Source organism: Onychostruthus taczanowskii, unplaced genomic scaffold (genome assembly GCF_017590055.1).
Source record: "Onychostruthus taczanowskii isolate IOZ18803 unplaced genomic scaffold, ASM1759005v1 scaffold39, whole genome shotgun sequence".
Classification (NCBI taxonomy): domain Eukaryota; kingdom Metazoa; phylum Chordata; class Aves; order Passeriformes; family Passeridae; genus Onychostruthus; species Onychostruthus taczanowskii.
In genome coordinates this window covers 7,234,511-7,249,023 of record NW_024501348.1, presented here as the reverse complement: position 1 = coordinate 7,249,023, position 14,513 = coordinate 7,234,511, and the positions used below count along the sequence as shown (strand labels likewise).

The following is a 14,513-nucleotide window of genomic DNA, read 5'->3' as shown; positions in this document are numbered from 1 at the left end:
TAGTAGAAGTTACCAAACAGGAAAATGAAGGTGACAGCATAGAAAATGACACCCCAGTGCATCCATTTAGGGAAAGGACAATCAATATAAATAGACATGGCTGTGTGGCCAATAGTCACATGGAACTGCACCTGAAAGACAGAAAATAGAGAATCAAAAACATGTGGATATATTCTGTAGGTCTGAGTGCATCATTAAGTAATGAAAACAGCTGAATTGGGAGGCGGTAGGGAAGCTGTATTTGGCTGTCACACTCACGCAAGCACATCCATGCTTGACCAGGAGCATCACATTTATTGCAGTATCTGGCATCAGTTTTCATCAATTAAATCAAGTAATGTCTGAAAAGTCAAACACTGTTCTGACAGCACATATTTTGTCTGAAGGTACTCTCCAAGGAGGAGAAGAAAAGTTGCACATTCTGATTAGATAATACGTCATAATTTGAAATTTAATAATTTTCTGGAAAGAAAGCACAAGTATTCAAATGCTACTTCCTTTCCCTCCCCCCCACCCCCCCAAGAAATGTGGGTGCCAACAAATCTGCCTGTATCAATGGTAGTATTAACTTTTGGACTGCTAAACATGGAATCAACTGCAAATCTTCCTTACATTCACCAACACCAGCAGTCTACAAGTTTACACAGAGACCATATGCATGATAATTACATAATTACAATAGAAATTCAACTTTAGTGTTGTTCTTAAAACAATCTTCATAAATAATGAAAATATCTGTGTTCTAGCTCTTCAGTAACCTAAGGTTAATTGGTACAGATAGTGTTTTTTTCTTCCTTTTATAAACCAAACTGGAGGTTCCTCACTGCCAACAATGGTTAAGGCCTGGATCAAGTTACTCTCCTTTTGCTTTTCCCTTTTTCTGCTTTTTTCCATTTTCCACCACTGCATTATTTTCTGGTTTGCTTACTCCATTTGCAACAGCACCATTTGCTATTTTGCCATTCTTTACAGGTTCCTTGGGCAGCTTATATGTCCGATAGTAGAAGTTACCAAACAGGAAAATGAAGGTGACAGCATAGAAAATGACACCCCAGTGCATCCATTTAGGGAAAGGACAATCAATATAAATAGACATGGCTGTGTGGCCAATAGTCACATGGAACTGCACCTGAAAGACAGAAAATAGAGAATCAAAAACATGTGGATATATTCTGTAGGTCTGAGTGCATCATTAAGTAATGAAAACAGCTGAATTGGGAGGTGGTAGGGAAGCTGTCACACTCACGCAAGCACACCCATGCTTGACCAGGAGCATCACATTTATTGCAGTATCTGGCATCAGTTTTCAGAAGCAGGACAATGAGAAGATAATAATCAATCTGAATTTTCTCTACATTTTGAACGTGCTTTTGTTACTCAGCTGAAACAGCCATCAAGGAAGCATTAGACTTTAACTCACACAACTCTTATATATGTTGCATATGTTTTTTCAAAGCCGAATAAATGCTTCCATCTCCAGGAAGTACTCTAATTGAGGAGTGTCAGGCAGAGAACTTTTGGAAGGAGCAGCATCTGATCCAAAGCTCTGCAAATGCAAATCCATGAAGAGGCAACACCTTTTATCCCAAAAGGAGGGGAATTACTTACCAATTGCAATATGGTCAAATATCGTTTCCACCACAGGTATTTCTGAAATTTAGGGCCACAAGCTGCCAATCCATAATACATGTACATAATGACATGAATAAATGCATTCATTTGAGCTCCGAAAAAAGCTGTCCAGGAACAGAAGGGAAGACCATCATGTAATTTTAGAAAAGAGGATTCTTTTCTAGTATTACTCGTATAATTATTTTTAATAGTAAAAATTACAAAGCACAGGACATGTCAGGATTCCATCTCCAAAATACTGAATAGTACAATACAGACCTGACTGTCAACATGTGCTGACACAAACAGATGTTAATGCAAGTAGCATGTCACATCTTCAATGTGACTACTTATGACAAAGTTTTTCGTAATATTTCTGTTGAACAAACATAAATGACATCTATTCCACATTAGTTGTTGTAGTGTAACTGCAACTGTTTTTCTAAAGGATTATTAAAAGCTTTATTTGACAATGTAAAGTATAAAGTAGCAGGTTCTGAATTTTAAATCTTTTAAGCTGTATTTAAATGCAAAAGGTTCACTTCTCAGCAAAAAGTCAAGAAACTCACATGGAAATCTGATTAAATAGGCCAAAAATGTTCAAACAAAGCAAGCCTTGACTCATGTTTTTTAAGAACTTTAAGGCATTGCCAGATGAGTTTGTCTAAATTAATAATCTTTAGTTTATTTATGATTTAAAATATCCAACTTTCTCATCCACGTTAGATGCACATTGACAGATTCATTTGCACTAAGATCTCTTTGTTTTGTCAAGATTAGCAGCCATTTAACAGAAACATATTATATCTTGTTAAGGTATTCTTACACTGACAGAGAGGCTCAAAAATGCTCCAATGTATAAGATTAGGGCAATACAGACAATAGCTGCTGACATCAAACAGCTCAGATGCCCGTGTGGTCTGGACCCAGTTGTTGTAATAGGGTCTAGTTTATAATAGAACTGTCTATGTAAGCAATGTGCTACCAACTAGAAAATAAAAGAGCACAGATCTATCCACATTTATGCAGTGGTGCTACATAAATGCAGAAAAGCAACTGCTCCTTTTCCTTTTGCAGTTTCTAGAAACTAAGAGGAAGTGCTAGAACACCAAAACGTAAAGAAATTTAGAAATAGTTGCAACTGTTGTATCAAAAACCGCAGATATTTTGCATGAAAATTCTGAAAAGGCAACAAGGGAGTGGGCCTTTTGAGATATCCAGGGAATTTCTAAGCAAGACTACAAGTAACCATCCAGTCTCCAATAATCTCATTTTATAGGTGCAGTTGCAAATAAAGATCATGAAACATCTGGCTGAGTACCTGCTTCCTGCATATTACATGAGGGAAATGAAAAGTTAGTCAGAGACACTAAATTTACATATTTCTTCCTTGAAATCTAAGTGGCCACTCAGTACTAAATACCTATAGTAAATGGGAGCATAAACCACCCATGCATTAAGTGTTAGTGTGGTTCAAAACAACCAAAAACAAAACACCAAACCCAATATATTAGTTTTATGTTCATAATATGGTATTTTGTGTTTACTACATGCTATTTTCAGTGTTGCTAGCCTACAAAGCACACATCAAAGGAAACAGGGCATTTTCCCTGTACCCTCAGCTCTGCAGAGCTTTCAATTTGAGACAAGGCTAAACAGGAACAAGAGTATAATGTAGGCAATGAAGGGTGTGGCAAGTGCAATAAACAAAAACAAAATTGTTTGATGGAGGCTTCAGAAAAGAAGCAAGGGAAAAAAAATGCTGATAATGAATTTAGATTTGTGTCATTGTGAATAGGTTTTGAAAGAGAATTGACAGATTTATTGGCTCACCTCCAAGGGAAGGTTTCAGAATTTTATACGTGCTTAATAAAATAAAAATAAAAGCAAACCTCAAACTCATATACAATGCCAAAAAAATATCTCCATTGACTTCATTAAATTTGCACACAGAATGTGACCCACAATTAGATTTTGCAGCTCTCTGTATCTGCAAAAATTGAAGTTAAGCAAGACGCATACATCTTTCTGTTTCACACAGATACAGATACTTTTGAAGGCAGATCTTCAGGCTTGCAATTGATGCCCATGAGGAAGAGAAAAGAAGTTTTGCAATTCATTAGATTATTGCTCTGCTATCTTCTCCTCCCCCATGTTTCCCACAGAAGAAGACTGTATGCATTAATAAACAGTTTTATATTTTTAAATCTATAAAATTTTCTTCTATTGCTCCCAAACAATAATAATTCTCCCTTCTGCCCAGTCAAAAGCATATGAGAGGAAGGGAACTCACCTTGTCCACCTGCAACCCACTTAATACCAATCCACCACAAGGTGAACATGGTGAAATGGTGATAGACATGGAGGAAACTAATTTGGTTAAATTTCTTCCTCAGGATGAAGAACACTGTATCCAAATATTCAATTCCTTTAGAGACATAATACCACCATAAAGCAGCAGCTATCTGCAATGAAAAACAGAGACTATGTAAGTTTTAGTGTTTCCAAGCTGAATGGAATAAAGTTCTCACCATCTAGCTACTGTAAGAGAAGGATACTGCTTCCTTCCCTAAATCTTGTTTAAATGGTGAGGTGAAGCCAAACATCTGACAGTATGAGAACAACAAAAACCACTCCTTTCATCTATACTGGACATGGAAGAAGATTATGGAAGAAGATTTTTCAGAGTCTGTTGCTCACAAATCACATCTGTAAAAAAGAGCTGATATAGTTAAAAGCTTTGCCATATCTGAACAGTTTACCAGTTAAGCACGGGAAGTTTGTGTCCTCATTCTCTCCTCAGCTTTGCAGAAGAAGTCTGCCACAGGGCTTCCCCCTCTAATGAGGAAACACTTTGATGTGGTCAGAACAATGAGGCAGAAACATGATGATAAAATGAAGTTGCAAAGGTGAAACCTTTAGTACCACAGGCATATGGGTGGAAAGGTATCAAAAAAAAGTTAGATGCGGTACAGATTTCACATTCCTTATAGCAATATTCCCTCAGCTTCTCCTGGCCTGCTCCGTAACTCCCTCTGTGGAGCAGCATTCCCCTGTGGCTCTCTGCTATTCAGGGAGTAGAAAAAAAGAGACCACAGCAGCCATACAAACTGAACAGGTATCATCCATCTACCCAACAGGGAAGTGCTACACACCCAAAATTCTTTTTCTCATCCACCCATCACAGCGCATCTTGCCCAGGATGCAACATAAACAGGGCTTCCTGCTGAAATTAGGATATTGTCAAAGCAAGTAAAGCCCAGAAGCTCTGTGTAGCAATATGCTAATGCTATGATACGGGAGTATGGTGATGGTAGGGACTCCCTCCCAGATCCCAAAACATAGCAACAAGTCTAGTTTTGGCATTGTAAGTCATCCAGCTTGTTATGCAAGGGTGGGACCAGATGGTGACTCACACAGAGAGTGAAGAGGGAAAAAAAAAAAAGAGTTGGAATTGGTACCACCAGCAAGGAGAGGAGGCAATGTCACAACACACTATTTGTAAGAAGTTGGCCTTGTCTTTCAGGACTCAGTGGATGGTAAACTAGACTTTCTTAACTTAATATGCTGTGAAATAACCTCACCATCCCCTCAGTCCACAGGGAAGACAAAAGAAAAAAGAGTTAACACAGAGCAGCTTCCATTCCCAACCACACACATAGTTTTAGGTGAGATAAAGGGGAATCATAAAGAGCTGTAGAGAGCAATGCTATACCCCTGCATGGTGTTTTCCTCCACCTCTCCAAACCAGTGGGAAAGAAGAACATCTCTCCACAGACTGAGTTTGTCATAGCCACAATTGGTCTGATGAACAGTTTAGGAGAAATTATAGCAGCAGCAAAAATGCAGCATAGGAGAAGAATGCTGCATATCTGCATTGCAGGCTCTGCAGCTTCCCAGAGGGACTGCACATCTTACTGATGCCAAACTGCAGCCTTCTATGTATCAATTAATGAACACCCCTCTCTCTCTCTCTGGATGTGATTTAGCCCACTTCAAAACTTGGGAAGAGGAGGCAGATTTTTTCACTTTTATGTGAAGTGATATTAATAGCTAAAGCTGAAGAGAGGCTTAATGACAGAAAAGTGACTCCCACAGATCTTGGAGCTCCCAGACACACAGGCAAGCTGCAAGAATCATTTATACATACACATATATATATATTGCTCAATATCCAGCACTGCCTCTGGGACAGGTAGTCAGGTATTTAATAACACCCACATCAAGGTTTGTCTCACACCCAATGGCTTAGCATAACAGTCCAGCATCTCTTACAGGTCTTTGCTAAAGTTGCATCTCTTACATAAATTAAGATAAGCATCTTTTTATTTCATAAGTTAACAATAAACACTTTGGACTGTATAGCCATAAGAAGACAATCCAGCACTACAACGCTTTAGCTCTTTGGAGGCCTTCCCTTCAAAGAAACTTTTAGAGAACCAGGAGGTCAGTCACAAGCAAACTGCCACAAAATCTTTTATAAAGTAAATGGTCATTTTTGTTAATTAAACAAGGGAACCAAAAGTGAAATAGCCAATAGGCAAAATAGCCAATTTACTCTAACACAGAGCAAAATCTAAACATCCTACGAAAATACTTCTGCCTTATACCCAAAGTGCCACAAGTTCAGTATATCTTCTTGGACAAGTCACATAACACATCTCATTGCTCTTCTTCTGAACTGCACCTAGCAGAGAAAGCAATTACACTTCATGGGTAAAAATAATATGAACTTTAGACAAAAATGCTTTCCATCATTTAAAAAAAACAACAGGACTCTTTGAAGGATTATACCTGCTGATTTTGTGTTCCTGTAGATTTTTTTGCCTGTCAGCTTCTTTACTCCCTTACTATCATCAAACTTTCTACCATTTACTCTCAAACCTGACAGCTCTTGTGTACTGATGATCTATTTCAGTACTTCCAGTGACTTCTACAGATGTTTTCATCATTAGCTTATAGAAAAAAATGAAACAAATGTCAAGTCATTTGCCTGAGGCCATGCATAAAATCAGTGAAAAAGGGCAGAAACAGAAAACAACACACTGATATGTAATCTATGTCAGGAGCAGATGGCTACTAATAAATTTCTTTTGCAAAGCATCAAAAATCATGGCCTAAGCTTTAGCCTTTGGACACTGCATGCAAGAAAGATTTAGTTGAAAAGAAAAGGAAACATGCATTAAAAAGGCACATCCCTGTAATGAACAATACTAGTCACAACTATATATTTTCTGGTAATTTTCATATGTACCAATCTAAGTCTGTTAAACACCAGATGGCACAGAAAGATTACATTACAGCCTAGGATTAAGGGGGTCAACAAGAGGTCCAATCCCATGTCCTCTGCCTGCACCAGGGTTTTTGACTGGAGGGCTGTTTTATTACAGGACTCTGTTTCTGCAGCATTTTCCCCTCATTTCGGGTTGGAGATATTTATCCATTAAGGGGTGTGAAGGGACAGGTACTTCTTGGAAGGTCACAGCAATGTGAAAATTAAAATAACTTTTTTATACTGAATTTTCATTTGTAGAATTTTGTTTACAGAACTTGTGAAGTCAAGTTTACTGAATTTTAAAGTATATTATGTCTATTTCATAAGAGAAAACCACTCAAGCGCTAGACATAAATACTAACAATGCAGATTACAATTACAATACAGAAAACAACCATTGCTTGGCTCCATAATTACAATCAGCGCACTTAAAATAAGAACCAATTCACACAGCCCCATATTCCAAATTATTTAGAAATGCTAATAAAATAGATGAACTTTGACCTGGTAAACAAGGACACACAAACATAAGCAGAGGGAGGAAATGACTACTGACACACACCAGCATACATTAAGTTAGACAGTGTTATGAAATCATTCACTTCAAATACTGAAGCTCCCAAAGGAGTACTACCAAGCATGGATTTAACATCTCCGCCCATTGCATTTATTATTTTGACTCTTAAGCTATAACCAAAAAAGTTTTTGCATGTTACATCTGCAGATTCCTCTAAATACTTTATTAGAGATTTTCTACCCCCTTTTCTTTCCTGTTTACTATGAACATTTTTTTTAATAACAAAACCACTCAACTTCCTGCCAGCAGTCAGTACAGTGGCTGCCTACTACTACTATTCAGCAGATAAGTCATTCACAAAGGAGTTTATTTCAGCAAATGTTTTGGCACCTGGGGAATTTAATTTTCATCCCTGCTTGCTCCAGTTGTCCATTGTTTCTTGTAGAACAGTCACGGAAGCCTGAATGAGATTAATATGTGTAGGTAGATTCAAAACAGTAAGCAGGAGAACCAGCTTCTTCACATTTTGTGTAAACTACCTACACAATTAACCATCAGCAAAAGCGAGAAGACTGAAACAGTTGAAGAAAATACACATGGAAAAATATCCCCTTAAAAACTGGCAAAACCAAAGAGGCTGTGTCTGACTTAAGAGGTCTCTGAGCCACAGGTTGCAGAGCTGCTAAACTGTACAGGGAAAGTGCCACCACATGCCCTGACTTTACTCCCTTAAAATCATTGGCTTACTGTCTTGATACATGATGTGAGTTGGAAAGGCAGAAAAGGACATTCTCTGGTATCCAGGATAGCCAAACTTTTTTTTTTTTTTTTTTTGGTAACAGTTTTCTGGGAGCTCTCTGTAGTCTCTTGAATGATAAAGGATGGTTTCTTGAACCCTTATTTTGATAAAGAGCTTTACACAAAAGAGGCCACTCAATGTGATGGCAACATCACAGCAGCATATTCCCAAAAAGCCAGAAACAGGGCCCCTACCAAGGCTCCTATGTTGCCATTTAGACCACTATATACCATTAATTTCACGTTTCTCAACATTTGTTCCAAATTTCAAAGCCCCAAATTAAAGTTATATATGAACCTCTGTTCTTCAGAGCATGTTCCATAATGCCTTCTGGGCTCAGTGCTGTTTCCATGTGAACTAGTCCCAGTCTTCTTTAATTGAGCAACACAGGATTTATTTACTCATTCCCTTGCAAATATGGTCATTGCATTTGTAATTGACTCTACTGTTGCAGTGCAGCATTTCTCTGCAGAGCAAACCTGGTGCCAATAAATGCTAGACATTTAGTATCTAGATCTATTAAAAGGACATGAGAGATGTGCTAAAATATTTATCAATTCTATACTCAAAAATGCAAAAACATTTTAAAATTGCTTTTGCAGGTTTGTATTGTGAAAGACGATGATGAACAAAATCTGGAGGAGGTTTGGATTGGGTTGGCTTTTGGTTTTTTTTTGGTCTGTGACAGTGTCAAAAAACAGCATACCTTCTAAATCCAGAGCATGACATACTGCAATACTGCAAAGCAGGACAGAAATCTATCCCAGAATCCTCCATTCCAGTTCGACAAAGCACACTTGTGGAAAGTAAAATTTTCTACTTGCAACTTATTTCCTAAACTGAGAATTCATTCAAAAAGAACTACCAGAAAATGATCAAGATAAGAATCTTGACTGATAACATACTATACACTTGCTGCAGCAACTTGAGAGGACTCCATTTTCACTCCTTCCTCAACTCCCTCAGCTGCAAACTGAACATGCTGCAACTTCAACTTCAGGGATAAGTTTTACGCAAATCCACAAATCTGGGAAATAATTTTATAAAATTTAAAAAAATAAGAAAAAAAGTCAGGAAGGTAAAAAAGTATATATTGCTAGAGCAATCCTTCCTATCTGTCCATATTATATAGTACAAATACATTCTTCAGGTCATTTTGCCTTTATTTCATTGTATAATAATGCTGTGCTTGTCATAACTAACAAACTGGATGATAATTCTTTTGAGCAGGTCTGACCTCTCCACTGCCTCCCACAAACAAAGCGGGAGCACCCAAAAGTGAGGCTATGAAACAGAGTACTGCTTGTATGTAGCTAATATAAAAATTCTTCCAATATATTACACACCAGTCCTCAATGGCATTCAGCTAAGTACAAGGGCATTCTATTTTGCTTATCTATCAAAAACCCCAAACCTGTCAAGCATTTGCTGTACTCTGCTAGATCTTGTTTTTCCATAAAATTTTTAACAGAATCATTCTAGTGACTGACATAGTGAGAGCACTGTATTGGCAAAAGTGAAAGATTGGCAGCTGCAATAAGGCAAATAAAAATCTACATGCAGAGCTGTTCTGCAATATCAGCCATTATAAACAAGGTGTAAGACTTGAACATTCTGTTCTCACTACCACCCCTGCCACGTGCAAAGCTTTTGACTAGCACTGCCCATGAACAGCCACCTCACAGACAAACATTTTTCAAACTACCATAAACATAACACATTTTCACTGCATTTTCAGGAACATGTCCTAATCTGTACATGAAACTTGCATGAACAGCTGAGAGATTCTCTAATGTCAGCTCTGCTGGAAGATAAGGTTTAGTGTGTGTGCTAATAAACACCATTATGAAAATGAACAAGGAACTGCAATTTGCTTTTAATTTGGATGTTTTCCAAAACCCAGATATTTGAAATCTAAGATTATAAAATGAAATGTACTGATAATACATTTGCCAAATGCCAGCGAGACCTCATAAAGCCAAACACGGGAAAAGGAGACAAAGAGTTGCTTCACCAGTATGGGTGAAGTGCAACCACAAGATAAAATGACAAATCTCACTTGCTTTGATCTAGCTAGGACACACCACCTTTACTGCGGTTACCCTGGCATTCCAAACTTCAGCAAATCCAGGAAGCAAAGGATGTACACAAAGTTTACCCTGGATGGTACAACTGTGGATGAAGCCAAGGATGGTACCTTTAAGACTCCCCTTACTTGCAGCAGTCAGATGCAAGTTAGCACAAATATGCTGATGCACTTTGATTAAACCTGCTACGTATGATGTAGTCAAACCTGAAGTGGCCTGTGAGGATGTAATGGGATACAGCCACTGCTGACAGCAGCTGTGGAAACACTGTTTTCAAAAAAGGCTTAAACCATCACGTAGTGCTATGTATTACACACATTCATATAAAAATACAAAAAAGCAATACTCACCCTAACTTCATAAACATTATCTGAATAATCCACAGTCTGGCAGACATAGCTGTACCCTCGAGCTCTTGATGACAAGAACAACTGAAAACATTAAAGTCATACATGAGGGGAAATATAATACATAAAGCATATTTATAACAATTACCAGCAAATTTCTTGCTACATTAAACTTAACTGAACACAAATACTTAAAATATTCTTATTAGTTCCGAGAATACTATTAAGAAAGCTAATATTTAGTACTAACAACCTATTGTTACAGACTACTTATTTTTTTCTTATAAATTCAAAAGAAAGTACTAATTTTTCCCTGCATGTATCTGCCCAGATAATTAGAGTCTTGTAGAACAAATTCCAGAATGACCTTAAGCTATGTGGACACTAATATTCTTTCTGATTGCTCTAGCTTCAGAATCAGAAAATACCCAATTGCTTTCACTACAATTGACAGAAATGCTATTCCCAGTATGGATTCAAGAGAACACTATTAAAGAGACAGGGATTGGATAATTTGGATCTACAATTCTTAGCACAGTATAACAATCAAAATCCAGAACCTCCCCTGCTCACTTTGAACAGCCAAAGCTGAATACCCACTAAACACAGTGAGAGGAAAAGGATGAAGAAAAGTTCCCCATTTTGTGCCAACAAAAATGGCCTAAAGCAATTGAAATGCTTCTGTAGGGCCTTTCCAAACTAAGCACGTTGCAAAAACCTGGACAGGAGAAGATAAAATTGACATTTGAACAAGTTCCCATTGGAAAGAAGTACACTTGTCTAGAGTTGTACAAAGTTCAAGTAACACCTATCTTGGCATTCATAAATGTTATGATCAAAGAACTTTTAAAGCCAAGTAATCCCTCTATTAAGGATCAAAGAGAGACAGCAGTGGAGCAGACATAAATTGGGGTGACAGAATAAGATTTCATAAAACCTGTCACGGACAGGCACTGACTACTCTTACCACTAACTGACTACCATATTATTTACAACATATAAAACCTTGTGAACCTCTGGACTTGTTTGCTGCACATGTGTTAAAGGAGGTAAATGAAAGAACTGTCCACAAAAATTATTTTAGAAAAGAAACTGAACTACTTCTGCATCATCTAAATCCATTTACAAACTACTGTAACTAACTGGAACTCCAGTGTGGTCCCACATGGGCACAAGCACATCCAGGACTAACAGAGAAGAGCAGGGAAAGTTTAATTTGCACTGTTACAGAAACCAACCCATCTCTACGGTGACCTACTGGATCACTCAACCAAGGTTCCCTTGCTAAAAGGCAGTAAATTGACTTCACCCATTGACTGCCCTGAAGTAGAATAAGAAATTCATGATTCTGTAACAAAATTTGGTCTATTTCATTGTGACTTCTGTATAGTCTAAGCAAAATTTGCTCCAAATTTGGACCTGAATTTGAATTGAGTGTATGAGCATATTCAGCACTGTGCTTTATGACTTATATTTAACATAAGCTGCCACAGATGAATAAAAGAGCTTGCCATGAGGATGGTTATTTAAATAACTTTTAATGGCATTTCACATTCAAATTCTGTTCTTAGCAATGTCTGGAAACTTTACAATTGCTCACAAAATACAAGCAGTATCATTTTAGTCATAACAATAACATTACAACTCGTATGATTACAATAGTGGCACAGTGGTATTGTAAACTTTGGAAGCAGAAATTGCCTTGTTACAGGAAACCACTGAAACTTGAACACCTTCCTGCTATCAGTCTCTACAGTCAAGAAAAGACACTTGCTGGAAGTGCTGTATCCATTGCCTCAACATCCACTGAATAACAACCTACTACTAGGCAAAAGGAGGAAACTAAAACCTCTGTGTATAAAGTGATGAGCTTTCAGCATATCAACAACAAATATGTATTTGCAGCTGCACTCAGTTTTACGTTAGTTCAGTGACTTGGAAATGCTACAAACACATATCCTGTAAGGAACATAGGTCTGAAAATTATTTGACTGCAAGTTTGGTATAATTCAGCTTATGGATGAAACAAACAAGTTTAAAAGAGTATGTCAAAAAGCCAGGCATTGCAGTAACACTGCAGAACTAATTTCAGGAGTTTCAGTTTTAGCTTGCCAAGATGATTGGATTTAATCTCTTCCTTCAACTATGCTTTCATGTCAGCATTAAATTCTTTTGTACCTGTCACACTACTTAGTTGAATAGTCCAAGAAAACAGTTTAGACAAAATGATGACTAAGGTGTGATGGTTAAATTTTACTAAGCCATGCCTTAAAGAGAGGCTGTAATCATTTTATGATTAAAGATTTTATGCTAGGAGCTCTGGGAAAGGGTCAAAATGCAGATCATCATCAGATAGGCAATTTTTTCCTGGCAAAAGTACAGAACAGACCAGACAGTTCTGCAATACTGTAATTTTAACTGTTCTGTTCATTTGCTTACTTCTGGAAACAGATTTTGAAAACCTATGATCAGAGGTCTTCCAGGAAGACAACTCCTGATCTCCATGAGCAGTCACAGCATCATAAACTTAGTATCAGCCACATTCTATACAGCTATCCTTGAATAATAATTACCAAACTGTTAAGTAATCCCAGTTAGCTACTGCTACACAGCTGTTCCACTGCAGTGTTACTATTCATTCCCTCTGTCCAGAAAATCCAACAAAGGAAAAATGCAGCAACACTGAAATTTATTACAAGTAACACACTCAGAACATTGCAACCCAAATATTAGAAGTCTGTATCCTTTTATTTTTATTTAAAGGTATAGTTCACTTCATTTTTATTCTTAAAGCTAACTTCCAGACAAGATACTTTTCCTCACTACAGACAATGGACATCTGAATTTCTAAATATTATAAACACATTGAAAGAGTAAACAGCTCAATTTCTAAGAAGATACGTTCTGATACCCTTTAGGATTATTAAGATTAAAAAAAAGTATCAGTTACAGGTGTTAAATTTACAGATTTTAGTCTCTCCAGTATTTAGATTAACATAAATCTAAGACGAACTTGGAATATCTCAAACACAAATTCTCTCTATAGGACTCATTTAGTGCAATTATTCTAAAAACACAAACTCCCTATCTATAGAAATACTCACCTCAAAGGCAAACTCATCTTTAAAAGTCTGTGCAAAACATCCACTCTCAACAGACATCAAGAATACGCAACATCATTTTCATTTTGGCATCCTCAAACCTCAGTAAGAATTCCCTCTGGCAAGAGGGCATACACACCTCTTTGAAAATGAAGAAGTTGAGCAGAACCATCCCAAAGTTGTAAACAACCAGCAGGAAGCGTAGCTGGAAGGGCTCTCTCGTCTTCATCCATTTGGGGCCCAGCCAGACAGTGAGGAGATAAATAGTGCTTATAGTCAGCGTTGGAAATGGAGACTGCATCAAGGGCCAGTCATCAACACGTTTGTCTGGGGGATGAAGCAAACAGAAGGAGTCAGCAAGGTCTGTGTAAAACATATTCCGTCATCACTTTAAGCATTGAATTTGTTAAATATTATTTTCTCCTGGAATAACTGCATCAGATAGTAGAACCTATAGTAGAACCTTTCTAGGAAGGTTAAAGGAAATAGTTTTTTTAGGAAAAACCCCACTATATCACATTACCTCACAGAGAGATTCATTGTCATTCAAGCTCTGTTGTCAAGTTCTACAAGCCAAAACAATAAAGCAAACAGAATCACATGAGCCCAAACACAAATCAACCCACTAATGCCCAAACGAATTTTGCTTATGATGAATAATGACTGCAGTGGCAGTATAACCAAATATTCATCATCACTGCAAATGAAAGATACACAAATTTGGCAAAATACTGATAAACCCAGTAGCTTTTATTAGTTTAAAATTAGGCACTAGA

General features: G+C 37.4%; 1 protein-coding gene across 1 annotated transcript in view; it reads right to left on the bottom strand.

The window, feature by feature from the left end:
* Positions 1-384: 384 nt before the first annotated feature.
* ELOVL4 (ELOVL fatty acid elongase 4) overlaps positions 385-14,513 on the bottom strand; it is a 33,478-nt gene continuing 19,349 nt past the window's right edge. The window contains exons 2-6 of the mRNA XM_041412369.1: positions 13,877-14,064; positions 10,640-10,720; positions 3,905-4,076; positions 1,609-1,736; positions 385-1,129 (exon numbers count right to left, since the gene is read on the bottom strand). Coding sequence (XP_041268303.1) covers positions 854-1,129; positions 1,609-1,736; positions 3,905-4,076; positions 10,640-10,720; positions 13,877-14,064 — 845 coding nt within the window. The 3' untranslated portion in view covers positions 385-853. The remainder of the gene's footprint in view (positions 1,130-1,608; positions 1,737-3,904; positions 4,077-10,639; positions 10,721-13,876; positions 14,065-14,513) is intronic.